General features: G+C 35.6%; 1 protein-coding gene across 1 annotated transcript in view; it reads left to right on the forward strand.

The window, feature by feature from the left end:
- Positions 1-23,381, forward strand: part of TM9SF2 (transmembrane 9 superfamily member 2) — a 91,573-nt gene that overhangs the window by 11,794 nt on the left and 56,398 nt on the right. Inside the window, exons 2-4 of the mRNA XM_069064180.1 lie at positions 16,586-16,653; positions 17,936-18,029; positions 20,161-20,288. Coding sequence (XP_068920281.1) covers positions 16,586-16,653; positions 17,936-18,029; positions 20,161-20,288 — 290 coding nt within the window. The remainder of the gene's footprint in view (positions 1-16,585; positions 16,654-17,935; positions 18,030-20,160; positions 20,289-23,381) is intronic.

Consider the following 23,381-nt stretch of genomic DNA (forward strand, 5'->3'; position numbering starts at 1 on the left):
AGCCCATAAATTTTGCAGATGAGGAAACAGATTCAGAGAAATGTGATTTGTTTGACATATAGTAGATACTTAGTAAATGTTTGTTGATATATTGTCTGGTCACATAGTTAACAAATGTTAGAGCCTGGGGCGGCTAGGTGGCCGTAGTGTAGAGCACCGGCCTGGAGTCAGGAGGACCTGAGTTTGGTTTCGGCCTCAGACACTTAAAACCCACACACACACATACACACGCACACGCACACGCACACGCACAAAAAAAACTCGCCTGTAACCTTGGGCAAGTTACTTAACCCCAATTGCCTTCTAAAAGGCAAAACAACAACAACAGCTCTCAGAGCCAGAATTCTAACCTAGGTCCTCTAACTCCAACTCTGAGACTCTTTCCACTGTATCAGACTAATCTAAAGCAGTGCTTTCTTGGCTCCTTCATTTGTCCTCATATGAATTAATCACCAGAAGTAGTAGGAGTTCTTAGGTTTAATAACCTCTGGAAAAAGTTCTCCTTAAGTCACAAGAAGATTGCTGCTGTTCAGTCGTGTCTGACTCTTCATGAATCCATTTGGGGTTTTCTTGGCAGAGGTGCTGAAGTGGTTTGCCATTTCCTTCTCCAACTCATTTTATAGATGAGGAAACTGAGGCAAACAGTGTTAAGTGACTTGTTCAGTGTCACACAGCTATAAGTTTCTCAGAGACCAGATTTGAACTCAAGAGTCTTCCTGATTCCAGACCCTGCACTGTATCCACTGGGCCATCTAGTTGTCCTGAGATAACTTTAGTGCTAGCAGTATTCTGACTCCTGATCCCATGCAAATTAGACTCTGTTTTCCTTAAAAGGTATTGAGGACACCTCTGATTGGTTCACCTGAGTGAAGCTCTCTTGCTTGAGTGGTCCATCGATTTCTACCAGCCAACTATCAGAAAGGGTTCTCTCAAGCTCCTAGAGCCTGTTGTCTATTCAAATGATGGATTAATGGCAGCAGCCTAAGCCTTTAGTTCCCTGAGCCAACCATATCTTGAGGATGTTTTTAATGCCTTTTAAAGAGAAACAAGCCTAATTTAAAGGGGTTAGGATATTGTTCTTAGCTATTTGTTCTTGGCTGTATTAGTACTGCTTATCCTCAGGTAGTTCATTGCCTGTGACATCTTTATTAATCTTCTGACCAGAATCAGGTGACCTTTTCTTTGATACCTGTGAGTCTTTGTCATTCATTGGTACACAAAAAGCTGCTTCTATTGAGGGTCAAACTTTTTTCTTTTATGAGAAGAGTTTTATACCTATTTTCTTCGTACAACATTCAATGTTTTTTCTTCCCTTCCTTATCATTGTGACAGTTTTCCAACCTCCTGTTAGAAGTTAAGATTTCTGTCTCTTCTTTTTGTTTTATTTTTCCTTTGAAATACCTCTTCTATTCTTTCAAGAAACACTTTGTTTTCCTTAGTTAACCTGGAGAGAAGAGCCTAAGGGAATTTGAAGATCTTCCCTGTCTTGAAAATATACTCTGCCCCCAATAGGTTGAATGTAATCCCACGGAGCCTGTGATAGAAGGAGTTCGAGGAAGGGTGGAGCAGAGCCCACAGGAAACTCAGAGTCAGAGCACCTAGACAGGGTTGGGAGGAGAGGACACATCTGAGGGAGACAGTTAGGCTTGTGAGTAAAAGTTGATGTTTGACACCTGTTGTGACAGCTAGACTTGTGTTGGTTTGTGGAAAGGCTAAAGGATGCTGTGTCTCTCTGTGCTGTGGCTTATTAACTTCTTTGCTACTATGATGGAATCGGCTTACTGGTTTTGGGATTTGGTTTTCTGGTGTCTGAATAAATGTTTTTCTTCTGTTTTCTATTTGGAGAGTCTATTATATTTTGAGATTAAGCACTATGCTGGTATATTTATAGTGACTGTTGGTGCTGTGAATATTGCATTGATGCTACATCAATCTATAAACAAATTTCCACTTTGGCCATGTCTTAAACAAATTTGTCTCATTCTGCATCATTAATCCTCTAGAATCGTGGTTGGTCATTATGATGATAAGAGCTGAGCACAATGATATTACATCACATTTATATACTATAACTTGTTAATCCATTCACCAGTTTGTGGACACTATCTCACTTTCTCATTCTTTGCTACCTCAAAAGGAGCTTTAAATATTTTTGTATATCTTTAGAGTTTGCTTTGTTTCAGACTCATCTCTCCCTTAACCTAGTCTCCCTCTTAATTCCCTTTTCCTCCCGTCTCTTTCATTCCTATTTCACATATTAAGTGAAATGTATTTCTGTATCTAATTGTGTAAGTGAGTATTTGTGTATTTGCATTTTTTCTTTTGACCAGCTCAGATGAAATTGAGGTTCAAGTGTCAGACATCCCTCTCCTCCTTTGTTTGTATAGATGTCTACTTGTGTTCCTAGGTTGAGTTAATTTTTCCCAATTTATTTTTCCCTTCACTCCATTACTTTTCCTTTCTCTTTCCATTCTTTTCTTAAGATCATCAAGACATAATAGAACCACTTCCAGGCTTGTCTAGTTGGACTCCTTCTGTGAACACTGATGATGATAAGAGTTCAGAGGGCATACATGTATTATTTCCCAAGATTTGAATGTAAGCGATTTATTCTTGTTCATTCATCTTTATCTTTTTCTATTTCTTTTCACTCCTGTGTTTGAACTTCAGAGTTTCTCTACAGCTTAGTACTTTTTTTCATGGATGCTTGGAAGTTCTCTATTTCATTAAGTAACCATATTTTCCCTTGCAGCATTGTACTCAAATTTACTGGGTAAATTATTCTTGGCTGTGAGTCTTTATTGTTTGCCTTTTGGAATATTGTATTCCGAGGTCTTTGTTTCTCTACAGTATTGGTTGCTCTGAGTGTATGATCCTGACTGGCTCTTTGGTACTCAAATTCATTCTTCCTGGTTATATGTAGTACTTTTTTCTTTAACCTGGAAGTTCTAGATTTTGGTTATAATGTTCCTGAGAGTTTTCATTTTAGATTTCTTTCAGGAAAGGAACAGTGAATTCTATTTCAACTTTGTCCTCTAGTTCTAAGAGATCTGAGTGGTGTTTTGGGGGTGTTTTTTAAAAAATTTTTTGAAATAGAATGTCTAGGGTTTTTTTTGGGGGGGGGGTTTGGTCATGGTGTTCAGATAGTCCAGTGATTCTTCAGTATTTTCTCCTTCATCTGTTTTCTAGATCATTTGTTTTTGCTATGAGATAATCTTACATTTTCTTCTATTTCTTCTTAGCTTTTAGACCTCATTTTAATATTTCTTGTTGCTTCATGAAGTCATTGGCTTCCATTTGTTTTTTTTAATAGTATTTTCCCCCCAATTATATGTCAAGACAATTTTTAGCATTCATTTTGACAAGATTTTGAGTTCCAAATTTTTTTCCCTCCCTCCCTTCTTCCCCTCCTCTTTTCCCAAAAGGAAATTCCAAATTCCTAGGCAATTTGATATAGGTTATACATGTGCTATCATGTAAAACACATTTCCATATTAGTCACAGTTGTGAAAGAAGAAACACGTCTGAAGGAATTAAAGCCACAAAAAAGAATAAAGTAAGTGAAAAAATTATTTTGCATTCAGAGTCCATCAGTTCTTTATCTGGACGTGGAAAGCATTTTCTTTGGTGAGTCCTTTGAACTTGTCTTAGATTGTGTTGCTGAGAAGAACTGAGTTGTTCATAGTTGATCATCCCACAGTGTTGCTGATACTCTGTACTATGTTTTCCTGGTTCTGCTCATTTCACTTTCCATCTTTTCATACAAGTCTTTCTAGGTTTTTCTGAAGTCTTCTTCATCATTTCTTATGACAAAACAGTATTCCTTGAGTCTGTTTCTCTTATTCATAAGTGTAGCACTACTTAAACTGAGTCGTGAGCCCAGGTTGTGAGTGGAAAAAATTTAAGAAGCCCTGGGTTAGAGAATGCTCTCACAAAGTTACCTTTTCTTTCTGCTTTCACCCAACTTAATTATCCTGTTAGAGTCCATTGGGGAAAATGCTTAGTTATGTACTTCTATTTTAGTGATACACAGATGGACAACAGTAAAAGAAAGATGGATTTCCAGAATTAAAATAATCTTTTCCCCACTCCTCCCATCATACACAGGTCATTGAGAGGAGTATGTGAAAGTATCAGAGCTCATGATAGTCATTAATAGTCAGTAAACATTTATTAAGTTCCTCTATGTGCCAAGTACTGGAGATACAAAGAAAGGGTGTGACAGGAACTGCTCACAGTCTAATGGGGACAGCCAGCACTTAAAATGAAGCTGAAAAGCAGAGGTGTGGAGTGAACATGACTTGGGTGAGGGCATGATGAAGTCCTACAGCTGGGTGGGAAATGATCTGAGGACCTGTGAATTTCAGAGTTGATTTCATTTTGCAAAATTATGAGTTTCTGGAGAGTGAAATCTGGGTCATCTGGGTGGGAAATGATAAGGTAAATTCCCAAAGTTCCTTCCTTAAATAGTGGAGGATAGGGAGGAACTTTCCAGTGTCCAACCTCTACCCTCTGTAGTCAGAGGGAAGGGCCCTGGGGCAGGAACTGCTGAGGGGGCATGAGTTTCAGAGTTGATTTCATCTTGTGAAATGAGTGGTGGATAACATTTCTGATCCACATATGGAACATGGAACTAGGTACATTTAGCCTAGAGAAGACTCAGAGATATATGATAGTTGTGTTCAGATATTTGACTGTCATGTAGAAAAGAAGTTAGGTTTCTTCTGTTTGGTTCCAGAGGACAGAACCAGGTAGATGTTGCACAGAGTCAAATTTAGACTTGATAACTTCCTAACTATTATAGCTGCCCCAAAGTGGAGTTGTCTTGAAGACCATTTCTCAACAAGGTCTTTGGTGTATACATTGGACTAACTAACTGCTAAGGTCTCTGGCAGCTCCCAAGTTCTGTGATTCTTTTTTTTTTTTTCTTAAAGCAATTGGGGTTAAGTAACTTGCTCAAGGTTACACGGCCAGGTGTTTCTGGGTGGGTGCTAAGTGTCTGAGCCCGGATTCAATCCCCAGGTCATCCTGACACTGGAGCCAGTGCTCTTACTTGCTGTGCTACCTGGCTGCCCCGCTGTGATTCTTTATACAAATTTTTTTTTTAAAATTTAATTAGTTTTCAGCATTCATTTCCACAAGATTTTGAGTTACAAATTTTCTCTCCATCTTTACCCTATTCCCCCACCCTAAAATAGCAATCCTACTGAATACCCCTTCCCCCAATCTAGTCTCTCTTGTATCTTCCCCCATCTCTCCTCTGACTTTCTGGTATGGCAAAATGGATTTCTATATCCCAGTGCCTGTGTATCTTATTTCCCAGTTGCATGTAAAAAAAATTATGTGTGTGTGTGTATATATATATATATATATATATTTTTTTTTTTTAACATTTGATTTTAAAACCTTGATTTCCAGATTCTTTCCCTTCTTTCCTCATTACCCACCCCTACTGGGAGGAAAAGTGATTCAATATAGATTATACATGTGTAGTTACACAAAACATTTCCATAGTAGATGTATTGTGAAAGAATGACTATTTCCCTCCATCCTACCCCGCCCCCTGCTTATTCTGTTTTCTACTTTGACCCTGTCCCTTTTCAAAAGTGTGCTTCTAACTACCTACCCCCCCATCTGCCTTCCCTTCTATCATCCCCCCTCTTTTCCTCTTCCCCCTACTTTCCTCTAGGGTAAGATACCCTATTTAGTGTGTATGTTATTCCCTCCTTAAGCCAAATTCAGTGAGAGTAAGGTTGACCCATTCCCTTTTGCCTTCCTGTTCTTCCCCTCCAATGTAACAGTTTTCTCTTGCTTCTTTTATATGAGGCAGTTTATCCTATTCTATCTTTCCTAATCCCCTCTCATTATATTCCTCTCTCACCTCTTTTCTTTTTTAGATATCATCCCTTCCTATTCAACTGATCCTGTGCCTTCAGAGGTCTATGTATACATGTATACATGTATGCACACACTCACATGTGTATATGCACATATACTCTCCTATATAAACATATATATGTATGTATACATATATACATATATATTTCCTTAGACTATACTCATACTGAGAAGTCTCATGAGTTACAATGATCATTTTACCATGTAGGAATGTAAATAGTTCAATTTTAATAAGCTCTTTATGATTTATTTTCCCTGTTTGCCTTCTCATGCTCTCTTGCTTCTTGTATTTGAAAGTCAAATTTTCTATTCAACTCTGTTTTTTTCATCAAGAATTCTTGAAAGGCCTCTCTTTCATTGAAAGAGTATTGCCCTTTGGAGTTAAGAAGTTTTAACACTTACTAGCTATTTGACTCTGAACAAAGCACTTAGTCTCTGAGCTTCAGAGAGGGTATGGATTAGACTCAACACCAAGTTTATGGCCGGATGCACTTTGACTGTGTCTTAGCTACAACTATACTGGTTTCCAAAGGTCACTACCAGAATTTGGTCCTTGCTTCTCAGGTAACCATGCTGCATTGACTGCTAACCTGAACTCTGGAATGATGGGATGCCAAAGAACCTTCTGGGCCTTTGGAAACTCCAAGGCCAGAGGCTGTACTCCTTTTACTGGATCTAATGAATGAAGTAGTAGTGATAATTGTAGTTGGGAAGGACCTAGGCCAGGGTCTCTTTAATGGATGACAATTTGTATCTGAGATAGTTGCTATGGAAATGATCGAATGTAAATTTTATTTTTTTGGTACTCCCAGCTAAGCTGTTATACTACAGAATATTGTCCTACTCCAATAGAAGAAACAAGAACAGGTAAAGACTTTAGCTGGCACGAAAACTAATGATTAAAGGGAAAATATTTTTGAAAAAAATTCACACCCAAGTAATATTAAAGGGTAAATAGAGCACCTCACCTGTTTGGGAGATTGCTGTAACATATGGGTTGATTAGATGGCTGTGTAGGGCCCTTCTGAACCTCAGATTCTGTGATTCTTCTTGCTCATTATGAGGCAAGAGGGGACACCTAGAAGTTAGAGGTCACATAAGCAGGGCCTTCTCTACCTGATTAGTCATGCTTGAAAGCCTAGCCAAGGTGGCCTTTTTGTTAGCTTTAGCAATGCAAGCAGAAAACTATGATGAAGAGGAGATTTTGGAATCATACCCAGTGGAGTGAGATGCTGTGACACTAAGAGAATCACACAGGAATTGAGACCTACTGAGAAGATGGTAGATTTACATCTTTGTCTAAAGCTCATTCTGAGACATAGGTTCCGTGAGTGGAATGGAAGGGCAAATTAGGTATTATTACCTAATAATTTTAAACATTTTTGTAGGCAATTCTCTCCCTCCCTCCCCCCGGAGAAAAAACACTTCTATATACAAAGTAAGAGAAAAAGAGGATTATAGGTGAAATGTCTATTATGTACAGCTTGCTTTGAAAAAAAAAAGTACATAGTAAATTCAGCATGTTACTTTCAGAGTTTTTCTTTTTGTGTTTCGGCACAGTAATAAGGTTGTTTTGTGTTTTTTGTTTTTGTTTTTTACATTTATACACCAGTAATTTATTCAGCTACTTCCCAGTTGACAGTCACTGCCTTTGTTTCTAGTTCTTTGATATAGCAAAAAGAGCTGCTAAAAATGTTATTGTGGTAGGAATGTTTTTCCTTTCATTGATCTCTTTAGGTACTGCCGGTGATAACTTCTGAGTCCATAGTTTTAGTGATTACTAATTGCTTTCCAGAATGACTATCAATTTACAGATACACCAGTAGTACATTAATGTGTCTATCTTCCTGTAGCCATTTCACATTTGTTATTTCCCTTTGTCCTCTTGTCATGTTTGTGAGATGTAGCATTAGAGTTGTTATAATTTTCATTTCTTTAATAGTGTTTTGGAACATTTTTTCCTATGGCTCTTGATAAATTTGGACCACTGTTTCTTATCAGGAATGGTTGTCAGTGTTTTAATTCATTCCTTATATATTTTGAATATCAGACTTTTATCAAAGAAAGTACCATTTAGATTGTACTTTTTCCTCTCCTTTTTATTTTTGCCCAATGCTTTTTAATTTTGCCCAAATTAAATATAATTTAATTTACACAAGTTAAATGCAGTATAATGCACCTGCATTTGTTACCTAGAATTCTGGTAATTTTAACTTTTTTGTTTTTGCTTTTAATTTGTATTCACTTCCCTTCCTCTTTTCTCATGAAAAAAAGAAAAAAGCCTTAAAACAGAATTGAATAGCCCAGAAAAACATCCCCACTTTGGCTGTGCCCAAAAATATTATGTCTCTTTATGAACTATAAATTCATCACTTGTCTTTATTTAGTTTTTTTTGGAGGGCAGTTGGGGTTAAGTGACTTGCCCATGGTCACATGGCTAGTAAGTGTTTAGTGTCTAAAGCTGAATTTGAGCTCAGGTCTTCCTGACTCGAGGGCTGGTGCCCTATTCACTGTGCCACCTAGCCACCCCCATCACTTTTCTTTCAGGAAGGTTGTGTTTTTTCTTTATTCTTTTAGATTTGTGGTTTATCGTTGCATTGATCAGAGTTCTTAAGAAGGCTTCAAAGTTTGTTTTTCCTTATATTATTGTACAAATTGTTCTCCTAGTTCTCACTTCATTCCGTGTCGGTTCACAGAGGTCTTTCCAGTTTTTTTTTTTGAAATTGTTTATCATTTCTTTTGACAGTATTTTTTTTACATTTATGACTACAAATAGTTTTTTTTTTTTTTAGCTTTCCCCCTTAATTCCCAATTTTTGTCTATTATGAGAAGAGCTGCTATAAATATTTTATTTTTTTGGCATATACTTTTAGTGCTATAGCTGGGTCAAATGGTAGGCACGTTTTAGTTTTTGGGCATATCAGTTCACAGCTCCACTAATAGTACATTAGAGTACCTGTTTTCCCTTTCTAAAAATTTAATTTTTTATTTTGAATAAATGAGATATACATTTCCATGCACAAAGTCAGACAGGAAAATAAGGTTGTGCATTGTATCTATGAATCTATTTCACTTATAGTTGCTTCACCTGCTAAGTATACAATGAAGTAATCATATTCAAAATTGTCTGGCTTATCTATATTCCTGCTGATCTTTACTCTGTACTCTTGTTTGTATTTCTAATTTCTTCAGTGGACCTTTTTTGTTCTCTTAAAAAAATTTTTTTTGGTAATTTTATCACTTGCACCCTAACCTCCAAAAAAATATTTGAAAGAAGAACAAAACAAATCCTCACTTTTGGCATTTCTAAATATATGTCTCATTCTGTACCTTGAGTTCATCATACCACTGTCAGGAGGTGGGGAACATATTTCAGCTTCTGGTGTTTTTTCCTCAAGAAATCACGTGTCAGGATTTATCTAGTGTAAGTCTTTGCAGTATTAAAAAGTTTTGAGCTTTCATAACCTAGTAAAATTGATCATGAAGGGGAAGTATGACCGTAGTTTCACAAAACAATTAAAACATAAAAATAAAGCCGACATGCTGGGCTTTCTTAATGAACAAAATTGACTTTATATCCATGAAGATCTTTGTTTTCATTTTAGCCTGAGGCTTCAGTTCTTGATTAATGAAAAGTAAACTCCATATTCCCTTTATGTATGGTTTCAGTAGCTATGAAAACCTAAGTGTTCTCTCTCCATCAGGTAGCTAAAGAAATAGGTTTCTCCTACCAATATGTTATAGAAAAAGAACATTGTATCTGGAGTTGGAGCACTTGGGTTCAAGTCTTAGCTCCACTATTGTATAGGTCATATAAAACTCTTTCAGTTACTGTAATATGAGAACAATGGGGATATGCTTTATGAGTACAGAAAGCTGTATTAGACAAAAAATAAGTAAATTTTATTGTGGACACATGGAATAAATTTTAAGAAAACTAATCCAGATTTTACTTGTAAAATGATAGAATCCAGCATGTGTTGTTTTTTTTTTTAAATATATATATGGCTAGGAGAGGGATTTAAGAGAGTGTTCTTTGAAGACTAGTTCAGTGTTCCACGGTTAAGAACACTGAAGGATTCCAGAAATAAAACATTCTATACATGTAAAAAATTATGGTTTAGCCTGTCTAAACTATTGTTTCTATTCAAACCTTGAGAAAGGCTTATGAGCTACAGAGGAGAATGTGTTCAACAAAATCCTTAAATACTAGAACTAAGGAGTATATTGTAAAACTTGAAAGGGGAGGTTTTAGGATAAACAGTAGTGCTTCATATAGTAAATAGCAGATTAAGTGGTGATATAAACTAAAAAATTAGGTTAATAACATTAATTTATGGGTGAAAAAATTATAATGATATTTTGCTATATATTGGGTTGTAGCTGTGGATTGGTAGAAAAAACATTAAGAGTCCTAATCAGGAAGTGTGGATTCTAATTTCCATTTTCATTAATTTGTTAAATCTTTTTTTCTTTTAAAAAATATTTTAGGGGTGGCCAGGTAGCACAGCGAGTAAGAGCACCGGCTCCAGTGTCGGGATGCCCTGGGGATCAAATCCAGGCTCAGACACTTAGCACCCACCCAGAAACACCTGGCCGTGTAACCTTGAGCAAGTTAACCCTGATTGCTTAAAAAAAAATTTTTTATTTTTTCTAGTTACATATAAAAACAAATTTGAAAATATTCATTTAGAAAAATTTTTGTTCCAAATTTTCTCCTTCCTTCTCCTAGCCCCTCCTTGAGAAGCAATTTGATATAGCTTGTCATGTAAAACATAATTCCATATTAGCCATGTTGTAAAAGAAAGCACAGAAGAAAAAGAAACCTACCTAATAAAAATAAAAATTTAGAATATTATGCTCTGATTTATATTCAGACTCTGTCAGTTCTTTCTGTGGAGATGGAGAGCATTTTTCATCATCAGTCCTTTAGAATTGTCCTAGGTCATTGTATTGCTAAGTCATTCATAATTGATCATTGTATGTATTGTTATTGTATGGGAGGCTCTCCTGTTTTTGCTCACTTTGCATCAGTTCATTTAAAGTCTTTCCAGGTTTTTCCGAAAGCATCCTGCTCATCATTTCTTATAGCACAATAGTATTCCATCAAAATCATATGCTACAACTTGTTCAGTCATTTATCAGTTAGTTGATGGACATCTCTTCAATTTCCAATTATTTGCCACCTCAAAAAGTTGCTATAAATATTGTTGTGCATGTAGGTCTTTTTCCTCCCTCCCTAGTCCCCTTTGGGATATTACAGATTTAGTCATGGTAACGCTGGGTCAAAGGGTATGTATAATCCTTGTTCTAAATTGTTCTCCAGAATGGTTGGATCAGTTCATTTCACCAACAGTACATTAGTGTCCCAGTTTTTCCACTTCTCCTCCAACATTTGTCATTTTCCTCTTTTGTCATACTAGCCACTCTGATGGCTATGAGGTGGTACCTGAGAGTTGTTTTAATTTGCATTTCTCTAATCAGTAGTGATTTAGAGCATTTTTTGTGGGTATAGATATCTTTTGTCATCTGAAAACTACCTGTTCATATTCTGACCATTTATAAATTGGAGAATGACTCATAGTCTTATAAATTTGACTTTTTTCTCTATATATTTGAGAAATGAGGCCTTTATCAGAGAAACTTACTGTAAAATTTTTTTTCTCCCAGTTTTTTGCCTTCTAATCTTGACTGAATTGGTTTTGTTTGTCCAATCCTTTTTAATTTAATGTAATGAAAATTATCCATTTATATCTCAATGCTCTCTATTGTTTTAGAATGAATTCTTCCTTTTTTCATAGATCTGACTAGATATACTATTCCATATCCCCCTAATTTGCTTATATTATCACCTTTTATGTCTAAATCATATAATCTGTTCTGCTTTCAATTTCAGTTTTATGGGTGAATTTGTCCTATTCACATTCGCAGTTATGATTACTGTTTCCTTCCATCCTATTTCTTCCCCTCTTTGTCCCTCACCCTCATTTAACCTTCTCTCTCTCTTTTCACCCTGTCCCCCCTTTAGTTCTGACCACTAGCTCCCTTAGTTTGCCTCTGCCTCCCCCCCCGCCCCCCTTCTTATTCTCCTCCTCTCCTAATTCCCTGTAGGGTAAGACACATTTCTAAACCCAGATGAGTGTGTATGTTATTCCCTCTTTAAGCCATTTTCTGTGAGAGTAAGGATCAAATGTGGCCCACCTTCCTCTGTCCCCCATCTTTCCCTTCATTGTAAAAGTTTTTGTACCTCTTTTATGTCAGATAATTTACCCCATTCCACCTTTCCCTTCTCCTTTCTCCCAGTGCATCCCTCTTTCTCACCCTTTCATTTTATTTTTTGTTTTTGTATTTCATTCCATCATAATCATCAACTCATACCCAGGCCCCTGTCTATTGTGGCGTTTAAAAAGGTTTGAGAGACATAATTTCTGCATAATTTAATCAATGTATTAATAATGCCAACATTTTAGTAAAAAGATGATCAATTGGCCGTCTCTCCTAGACCAAAGAACCCTCATGGTGGTGGACTCACAGTTTATATGTCCTTCAAAGAGTCCTGAGGGTAGCAATCAACTTGGTTAAATGAGAGGGTGGGCTATATTACAATGAGAATTTTGGGGTACATGACTTGGGTCACCCCCAGACGTGTCTGAGCAACTGCAGTGATCAGGAACACATCCATTAGCTTAAGCTTAGAATTTCTTTTACTTAGATCTTGGCCTGGGTAAATCTTTCAGAAATATTTCTGAATTTACACTGATTTCTGAATGAGGAAGTAGAAAAGGAGAAAAACCTTGGTTCTGATTGGATAGTTAATTATTAATACCAGAGAGAAATAATCATTTCTCACCCTCTGTGTATTCCTTCTAACTGTCCTAATAATGAGAAAATACTTAGGAATTAGAAGTATCATCTTTCCCTGTAGAAAAGTAAACAGTTCATTGAATCCCTTATGAATCTTCTTTCCTTTTTGCTTTTTTATGCTTCTCTTGAATCTTGTATTTGTAAGTCAGATTTTCTATTCAACTCTGATCTTTTCATCATGAATGCTTGAAAGTAATTTATTTCATTAAATTTCCTTTTTTTTTTTTCCCCAGAAGGATTATGCTCAGTTTTGCTGGATAGGCAATTCTTGGTTGTAACCCAAGCTCATTTGCACTCTGGAATATCATATTCCAAACCTTCAGATCCTTTAATGTGGAAGCTGCTAAGTCTTGTGTTACCCTGACTGTGGCTTCACGATATTTTAGTTGTTACTATCTGACTACTTGCGGTATTTTCTCCTTGATCTAGCAGCTCTGGAATTTGACTATAATTATTCCTGGGAGTTTTCATTTTGGGATCTCTTTCAGGAGATGATAAGTGGATTCTTTCCATTTCTGTTTTACCCTCTGGTTCTAGGATATCAGAGTGGTTTCCTTGATAATTTCTTGAAATATGTTATCAGACCCTTTTTTAAAATCTTGACTTTCAGGTAATTCACTACTTAAATTATGTCTTCTCAATCTATTTTCCAGATCAACTCTTTTTTCAGTGAGATATTTTACATTTTCTTCTATTCATTTTTTTGATTTTGTATTATTGTTTCTTAATATGTCCTATAGTTATTAGCTTCCATTTGCCCAATTCTAGTTTTTAAGGAATGGTTTTCTTTAGTGAGCTTTTGTGCCTCATTTTCCATTTGTCTAATTGTACTTTTTAAGGAGTTTTTTCTTCAATGAATTTTTGTATGTCTCTTTTCTGTGTAAACAATTCTGATTTTTAATGAGTTGTTCAGTGAATTTTTGTACTTCTGTTGTCATTTGGCCAATTCTGCTTTTTAACAAGTTCTCTTCAGTAGATTTTTGTGCCTCCTTTTTTTTTTGAGAGGGAAAGACAGGGCAGTGGGGTTAAGTGACTTGCCCAAGGTTACACAGCTAGTAAGTGTTAAGTGTCTGAGGTTGGATTTGAAGTCAGGTCCTACTGACTTCAGGGCCCGTGCTCTATTCACTGTGCCACTTAGCCACCCCATTTTTGTGCCTCTTTTACCATTTGACTTGTTCTCTTTTAAGGTTTTGTTTTCTTCAATTTTTGTGTGTGTCTCCTTTACCAAACTGTTGACTTCTTTTTTTGTGTGTGTGATTTTCTTGCATCGCTGTAATTTCTTTTCCCAGTTTTTCTTCTACCTCTCTCATTTGATTTAAAAAATCCTTTTTGAGCTCTTCCAGAAAATTTTTTTCCCTTGGGGGGGGCCTGAGACCAATTCACATTTTTATTTGAGACTTTGCATGTATCTGTTTTGACATTGTTGTCTTCTTTTGAGTTTGTTGTCTTCTTCTGAGTTTGTGCTTTGATCTTCCCTGTTACTGTAGCAACTTTATATGGTTAGAATCTTTTTTTTTGGTTTGTTTGTTTACTCATTTTTCTAACCTACTTCTTGACTTCTAACTTGATATTAAAGTTCCCAGGGTGGAGGAAGCATTGTCCCAAGGTTCAGGGTTTTTTGTGCCTCTGTTTTCAGGGCTAATTCTGGGGGGTCTGTAAGTTTTTAGTTCTTTCAGGGTAGTATGAGCTAAAGAGAAATGTGGGTACTGCTCTCCTGGCTTATGCTTTGGTCTGTGAGTAACCACAAGTACTCTTTTCCATCCTGGAACTGTCTAGGGTCTCTGCTCTTGCTAGTGCTCCTCCTTGCCCTGAGACTGCAACCCAGACCTGCATATGGGCAATGCAAGAGAGACCTGCACCCAGTACCAGCAAAGGGTCACCTGTAATTTCCTTCTGACCAATTGTCTAACCCCCTTACTGTCTGTGGGCTGAGAGCTCTGGAAGCCACCACTTGAGATTCAGCATGTTGTGTGTCATTATCCATCTCTCCCTCCTTCCCTGGCTTACTTGCTGCTGGACTGTGTTCTACTCTCACCTTCGTGAGGCAGAACTTTCCTGCCATCCTTCTACGCTGTCTTGGGCTAGATAACTGTTTCACCCTGTGCTTTTGTTTGTTCTGCCACTTCGGAATTTGTTTAGAGGTGTTATTTTAATGTTATTTGGAGGGGTATATGGAAGAACTTAGGCAAGTCACTGCCTTTATTCTACCCCCTAAAAATTGTTTAATATCTTGAACTTCCAGTTTTTTATTTGTAATATGAATGGGTTGAAAGAGATACTCATGGGGCGGCCAGGTAGCACAGTGAGTAAGAGCTCCAGTGTCGGGATGACCTGGGTATCAAATCTGGGCTCAGATACTTAGCACCACACCCAGAAATAACTGGCCGTGTAACCTTGAGCAAGTTACTTAACCCCAATTGCTTAAAAAAAGAGAGATACTCATTCTTTAAGATCCCATCTAGCTCACAGTATTACTCTAAAATTTTGGAGTTAAGTTGAAAAAACAACTGGCATCTAGTTCCAGTGCCATTCAGTACTGACTGACTGTGTGACCTTGAGCAAATCACTTAATTTCTATTCCTATTTCTATATATGTGCAATGGATAATAATAGTTTTAAGACCCACCTCACAGCAAGTTCTTCTGATAATCTAGTGAAGTAATGTATGTAATAACACTGTATTTTTGAAAAGCTGCTATTACTAAGGAAGACAATCCTTGTTCACTCAAACTGGGGGCCAGTGTCAAGAAACCAAATATTGGACTTGTATTTTGACTTTCCTTCAAATAACCTGTCATGTTAGCTGCCACCTCAATATAATGACTTCTGAAAGAGACTGTAAATACAAGTTTACATATATGGTTCCATGTAGTCAGGTGAGTCCATGTAAGGACCGCAGGGACTAGAGCTATAAATCAGACATGCTTGCCATCCATATTATATAGTATTTTTACTCAGGTGAGTCTATCCTAACCCCCATGATATTTCCAGATCGTACCTCAGTCCTGAGCAAGGAACAAGCATACCTATTAGCTTTGTAAAATTGATTTAATAACTATGGTAATCAACCTTTATTAATAAGCTGGTAAGAAAATACTTTGGGTGTTTTGAATCTTGAGAAATTAACTGTTGGAGGAAGGACTTTTTAGAAATTAGTGGTATTTTAGGTATTCAATCTTTTTCTTCCTACAGTATTGACTTGCCATTAGGAATAAGACTTCTAAACCCATATACCAAGTTGTCATCGTCTTCCTCTTTTGCCTTTCTTTTTTATTGACTAGGAATTTCATTTTTAGTGGTAAGGCTTTATTAATTATTTTTATGGCCAAAATTATTAATGCCAATAAATATTTTACATGAATAAAATATAGAATTTGACTGGTGAAAATAGGGAATCTAAAATGTATCAAAATAAAATAATTTTAGTACTTAGGAATAAGATACTGAATTTGAAAAACTGACATTTGTATTTTTTCTAAGTTGTTAATAGTAACAATATTGGTGAAGTGAAAATTGCAGTGAAAATGTCCCAATATAATTTCTAAAGTTCATGGAAGTAGAAAAGGCTTTTACAATATTTAGGATTTTTAGCAATGCTGAAACTTCTGCTACTGTTTAAATTCAACTAAATTAAGCTCATCTTCTAAGTAAACTCAGTATATATGATTTGTAACAAGTAAAATACTACAACACTTCATGTTGTTCAGTTCCATGTTTCAAACACATCAAACTATTTTAAAATTCCAAGCATGGTAAAATCTTTGTCACTGATTTTCAGCATACAGTTGTTTGTTATCCTAATTCTGTATTTCATCATTTTCAGTCTGGAATAGAACTGTTTGTGAACAGGCTTGACTCTGTGGAATCTGTTCTTCCTTATGAATATACTGCGTAAGTGTTTTAAAGTTTGTTTATATGTAAAGTTTTCTATGTCTCATCAAAAGATGTTTGCATTTTAAAATTGGTGATTTTTTTTCACAGAACATGTGGAAACTTGACTTTTTATGTGCTGCACATTGAAAGTTTTAAAAGAGGAGGGATTTTAGTTACACAATATTAAAATATGAACTTCATTTTTGTCTGTTTTATTCCATGAGATACACAATTACTGATTAAAAGGTTGATTTCCCTCGTTTATTTCATTTCAAACCAAGCTACTTTTAGTTAAAAACTATTTGAGTATTGTATCATATCACATACGTTATTTATTTTAAATTATCTCTCAACCTCTCTAAATAGTTATATCCAAAATTTTTTTCAGTAGATGGAAATGGAGAAACTTAATTTAAAGATTTTTTAAAATTAATATTATTTAAGAAATACAGGATGTTTTCCCACCCAAATTAAGAAGAATATTAGAGCTAGAAGGAACTTCGACATTTTCTAGTCCAGTGTTTATTGATCTTTAGTATTTGATAATTTTTTACATATCTGTAAAAAAAAATTTCTTAATAAAGGCTTTTATTTCTTAAAACCTATAAACTTAAAAAAATCAGTCTTCTATCTCACTCCTCTCAAACCCTTTCCTCAGTGCTTTTTTCTTTTGGACCTCATTTTTTTTTTTCAAACCCTTGTGTTACACCTGGCAGAGCAATTGAGAATTTAGATATTTTATTTGTCTGAAATATAATCTGGATTAGGAAACAATGATCTACTCTAGCCTTTTATTTTAAGGGTAAGTAACCTGAAGCCCATTAAGGTTAAGTGGCTTAATTCACACAACTAGTTAATAACCAAACTATGTCACATAAGTCCTAGTCTGTTACTTGTTGCACTCTGGCACAGATAACTATACTAATTTATTTTCAGTGTAATATATGTGCATACATACCTTTGGGAACTAGAACTTAAACTTGGAAATGAAAAAAAATGCCCCCTTTTTTGTAACATATAGGAGAAAATAGTTTGAAACTAACAAAAAGAAAAAATTCTCAAATAACAACTAAAGAAACATCCTATAGTTTATATTTTGTAGGAGAGTAATATAATTTAGGAATGTAAATAACTCAGGCAGGATTCTGACTAGAAGGTTTATTTGTTTTTTGCAGTGAAGTAGATGCACCAAAAATCACTTTCTCTTATCATGAAATCTATTATTTTAATTAATTAAGATGGTTGATGTGTTTTGTTTTATTTTTTCTTATTGAAAAACCAATACTTTCTTCCTTTCTAGGTTTGATTTTTGCCAAGCAGCAGGAGGAAAACGTCCATCTGAAAATCTTGGTCAGGTATTATTTGGGGAAAGAATCGAGCCTTCTCCGTATAAGGTTTGTATTTACCATTATACGTAATTGTAAACTAAGCACATATTTTAATTATTCTTGAATTTTATCAACATAAAAATTCAGTGGTATACATTTTATTAAAAGATACGATTTAGTGTAAGAATAAGTCAGCAAATGATGGCATTATTAGGCACAAGCAGCAATATTGTTAAGTGTAGAGGATCCTAATGCTGAAATGTTTTACTAAAGTGTATCTTTTTAAGGAATTCTTGCTATCTGTTGTATAGAGACTTTTAGTCATGCTGGCTAATTTGTGTTTCAAGGAAACAGCTGTAACCTCCATTCTGAGATCTCCTTTGTGTTTGCCTAGGGATTAACAAGCGACTAAAAGAAGTCTTTCTTGAGAGCTGACTATTGCCCCTGAGCTGTTGATATAGAATAAAGTTACAGACTTCAGACAGCTCAAAAATCACAGAGGAAAAGACATCAAAAGCCTTCAACCTAAGGAGGTGTTTTGATCTTTTAAAAATAGGTTTGATGGATAGATTACTCTCAAAAATAAAACTTTTTATAGAATAATTTCTTGTGAACAGTGACTATATTTTCCTTCACCACACAAATAGAAAATATTCACTATTAGTAGCACAATCTTTGTACGTGAGGGATACAGGGGCAGATAATCAAATCTGAAAAAAAGTTGAACAGGAAGGCATTCTGGATCAAGCATTATGAATATGAATCCATTTTCCTCCCAGATCTCTTTAGGTTTCAAGCTAGACCAAAACAGATAAATCATATTATAGAACTTGGAGGGTGTGAAGGGATGCAAATGATCAGTCAGTCTAACTCTCTTATAGATTAGGAAACTAGGGCCTTGCAAGAGCAGTTAAGTTCTTAAGGTAATTTAGCTAGTTTATGCCAGACTAGGGTGAGATGCTTCTTTTATTGTACTACGAAGTTTCTATTACTGCATTCTACTTTGATTGCCCAGAATTTTTTAGGTTAAAGTATACTTCCTAGTTTTATGATTTTTAAGTACAGTAAAATTACAGCTTACATACAGCTCAGAAGCATATATAGTGTGTCCCTAAAGTGTAATGCAGCATTTGAAACCTAAGTACTTAACTAAGCACTTTAAAATATGTATTTTCATATATTATTCTACTAATTTCTTTTTTTTTCTCACCAACAAAATTGAAAGCTATTTTAGGACAATAATTAGATTTTTATAAATAGATACTGAAGGAAATAATAAAGCAGATTATATTCAGAGACTCATCCTGAATTATAATTTGTTTTATAACAATGAAATGTGCTCATTTATAAAAATGTATGTTGTATTATACATTTAAAAGTTGATTATTAGGTTCATAAGTTGAAGTAATGTTGAAGAATCCTAAATTTGGAGAGCCGTTCATTTGAAAAAAAAAACCAGTGATTTTTATTTTAAATTTTGTTTATTCACAATTAAGATCTTGAAAGTTGACAGAGCAAGAAGTATTTTAAACATAAGGGATAAAGAGATACACGTGTTGGCATTAAATTAGTGACATTTCCTCACATAACTAACTCTGCTTATTTTTTTTTTTTTTTTAAAGCAATTGGGGTTAAGTAACTTGCTCAAGGTTACATGGCCAGTTATTTCTGGGTGTGGTGCTAAGTATCTGAGCTTGGATTCGATCCCAGGTCTCCCGACTCTGGGGCCAGTGCTCTTACTGTGCCACCTGGCTGCCCCTAACTGCTTATTTTTAAAAGCCTTCAGAGTATTCTCAGAAAAGATTGTGATAATTTTTTACTATTGATAGAATAATGCTCCATTATTTTCTACCTTTTTGTTTTTGTTTTCTTACCAAAGTTAGATTTTGTGGCATATATAGAATGAAATCCATGGGTTGCCAGACTAGAATTTCTATTAAAAAGAAGAGAGGAAAATACTGTTTACCACACAGGGAAAAAAAAAAGTAGATGGTGAATGTCTTTTAAGCGCGCAGAATAAGATTAAATTTTTTAATTGCTTAAATAAAGTATTTCTTATTATGAGGGTATGGCATTTTTATGATTAAAGTTCATTTTAAATGATTGGAAGAATTTTGCATTCAGTGTGTGTATGACAGAGCTTTAAGTATACTTAGGTGTCTTCTGTTAATTGACATTTCATTTTATTTTAATACAGTTTTCATTTAACAAGGAGGAAACCTGTAAGCTTGTTTGTACAAAAACATATCATACAGACAAAGCAGAAGACAAGCAAAAATTAGAATTCTTGAAAAAAAGTATGTTACTGAATTATCAACATCATTGGTAAGACATGGAATTATTAGTAGGCCAGCTTTTTCCTTTTCAAGATCATATATTGTCTGCCTGATATTAAATTTTATTTTATAGGTGAATGAAAGTCTTTGAAAAATGATAATTTTTATGCCTTGAAATTTTTAATAAGTAACATTTAGTTGCATATGAAATGGAAACTTTTGGTTTAAAGGATGTTTATTTAATGCAACAGCTTTTAAAAGAAGCTTTGGATAAGTGTATTATTCTTTGTTACTGTGATGTACAATACAATAATCGCTTATTTTAATCCTAGATTGTTCTCATTATTTGTGCATTTAAGAGAAGAGCTGAATAGAGCTTCCAATAAAAACTTGTTAGAGGAGTTTTACTTTAGACCATGCTATTGTGTATTTCAGGCATCATTGATATGGATGTTATGATCACAACCTTAGTGTCTTTGAGACTTGTTATGAATGGAAAAATTAATTGGCCTTTGCCAAACCTGATAGTGAATTATTCTGAATTTACCTAAACTTCTTGTCCTTGTGTTCATCACTGGTCTTGCACTCTAAACCTTTGTAGCTTAACCTCCCAGAGCTTGCATTTGGATGGCTTTGCCTTTGGGAGCCCACAGTTACTTTCACACTATGAGGAGTCATCAGTGGAGGGCTCTTGTTAGTTTAATATATATATATATATATATATATAGATAGATAATAAAGTGAATATGCAAGGACCTTTTCAGGCCCGATAGCAGGAAAATTAGTCTAGGAAGTCTTTATAGATATATAAGCATAATAATCAATATTTGAAAGTAATTTATTTTTACACTACAGTTGTATAGTATATATAAAACACTTTCAAATAGAGAAAGAAACAGATAGCCACTTTGGCTAAGTCAGGAGTAAAATCTTTGTTCTATCCACTTTATGATGATAGTTTGATGTAGTACTTCCCTATTCTTGGTAGCAGGGATCCTTGCAATCTAGTTATCTTTGAGTTGATTGAATCTTTACCATCCTTTTCAGCAGCCTCTTTTTATCATATTCTTTTCCTTTACCTTTTTTTAATCCCCCTTTTTACTTATTAGACTCAACTGTTAGCTACCTTAGTTTTCTTTTTGCTTCTTGGACTATTCTTTTCTGAGTCCTCTTATTCTTCATTCTTATTTTATACAAATGCCCTGACCATTTCAGTCCTGAATTTCTGCTGATTTTCTTACTATACCCCATATATTTCATTTATGATAAGAATACACCCAAATCTCTGTAACTTCTCTATCTAGTTTTTCATGCTATTTTCCAGAAATCTGTTTTGGTATCACAACCACACCTTCAACTAAATATGTCTAAATGTTAGCTTGTTTTATTTCTTAGCCAAACTGCCATCTTTTTGAATTTTTATGTTATCAGCAAAAGTACTATATTCCCTATGCCCCTGGAATTCTAAACTTGAAGTGAATACGTAATTCTTCTTTCTCATTGTTCCCGTCCAGTCTTCTTGCCAAATCCTGCCTGTCCTCTTATAGCATATTTTTTGCATGTACCCATTTCTCACTATTTATTCCAACAATGCTAGCCTGGGATTTAATTACCTTGTATCACAATTACTTGCAATGAATAGACTTCACATTGGTACATATTGCTGGTACCCTCTTCTATAGTAGCAAGAATTAATATTTTTCTGAGGCAGAGCCAAGATGGCAGAATAAAGACAGAGACTCACCTGAGCTCTCCCCTGTCTCTCCAGATGCCTTTAGAAAATGACTCTAAACAAATTCTAGAACAGCAGAACCCACAAAAAGACAGAGTGAAACAAAGTTGCAGCCCATGGCAACTTGGAAGATCGACTGGAAATGTCTGTTGCACCGGGGTAAGAGAGAAGAGCACAGACTGTGCCCATCCAGACCAGGTCCCGGCAAACCCAGAGCAGGCCCCAGGGCATCTGAATCACTGGTAGAAGCAGGTGGTTTCCAGACCTCTCAGCCCACAGATGCCAAAGACAGCTTAGAAGTTCAGCAAGAAAGGTCTGTTGTACCTGGGTGAAAGAGGAGTATATTTCAGCACAGGCAGCGCCAGCATAACCCTGGCCACAGCAGACTAGGAGAAGGCCTTGGGCATGACAGAATTGGCAGTGGCTACTTCCATAGCTTTCAGCCCACAGACAATAAGGGTGTCGAATAATTGGTCAAAAGGAGATCACAGGGGTCTTTTTGCTAACATGGAAGCAGGATTTGCCCATATTTGGATCCAGGTCCCAGTCCTGGGATGAGGAGGAGCACTATCATGGGCCACAGTGGAGTGGGGACCCTCCTCACAGTTCCAGGGCAGAAGAGTTCTTGTGGTTGCTCACAGACCAGAGCACAGCCTGGGAGAGTAACAGCTCTACTGAGATCTTACTACCTTGGAAGATTTGAAAACTTACAGGCCCTTAGAAGTATTTCTGAAAACAGCTACACAAAACCCCTGAGTCTTGAGACAGAGCACCCTCCATCCTGGCAGAAGAGTCCTACTTTAACAAAGAGTAAAAGGACAGGTAATAGGCTGGGAAAATGAGCAAACAATGGGGAAAAAAAAAACCTCTTGACTATAGAAGGTCACTATGGTAATAAGGATGATCAAAACAACAAAAAGAAGACAACAAAGTCAGAGCTACTACGTCCAGAATCTCCAAGAAAAATATGAATTGGTCTCAGGCAATGGAAGAGCTCATAAAGGATTTTGAAAATCAAGAGAGATTGAAGAAAAATGAGAGTGAAATAAAAAAATCATGGGAAAAGACTCAATAGCTTGGTAAAAAAAGGACCCCAAAAGATACTGAAGAAAATAACACCGTAAAAAACAGAGTAGACCAAATGGTAAAAGAGGTCCAAAAAGCCAGTGAGGAGAAGAATGCTTTAAAAAGAACTGACCAAGTGGAAAAGGAGGACCAAGAGCTCACTGAAGAAAGAATTCCTTAAAAATTAGAGTGGGGCAAATGGAAGTGAACGACTTTATGAGAAATCAAGAAGCAGCAAGATAGAACCAAAAGAATGAAAAAAATAGAAGACAATATGAAATATCTCATTGGAAAATGGATCCAGGAAAGACAGTTTAAAAATTATTCGACTACCTGAAAGCCATG

Source organism: Petaurus breviceps, unplaced genomic scaffold, assembly GCF_028583685.1.
Source record: "Petaurus breviceps papuanus isolate PSGF00001 unplaced genomic scaffold, PetGlider_PUasm1.0 90625, whole genome shotgun sequence".
NCBI lineage: Eukaryota > Metazoa > Chordata > Mammalia > Diprotodontia > Petauridae > Petaurus > Petaurus breviceps.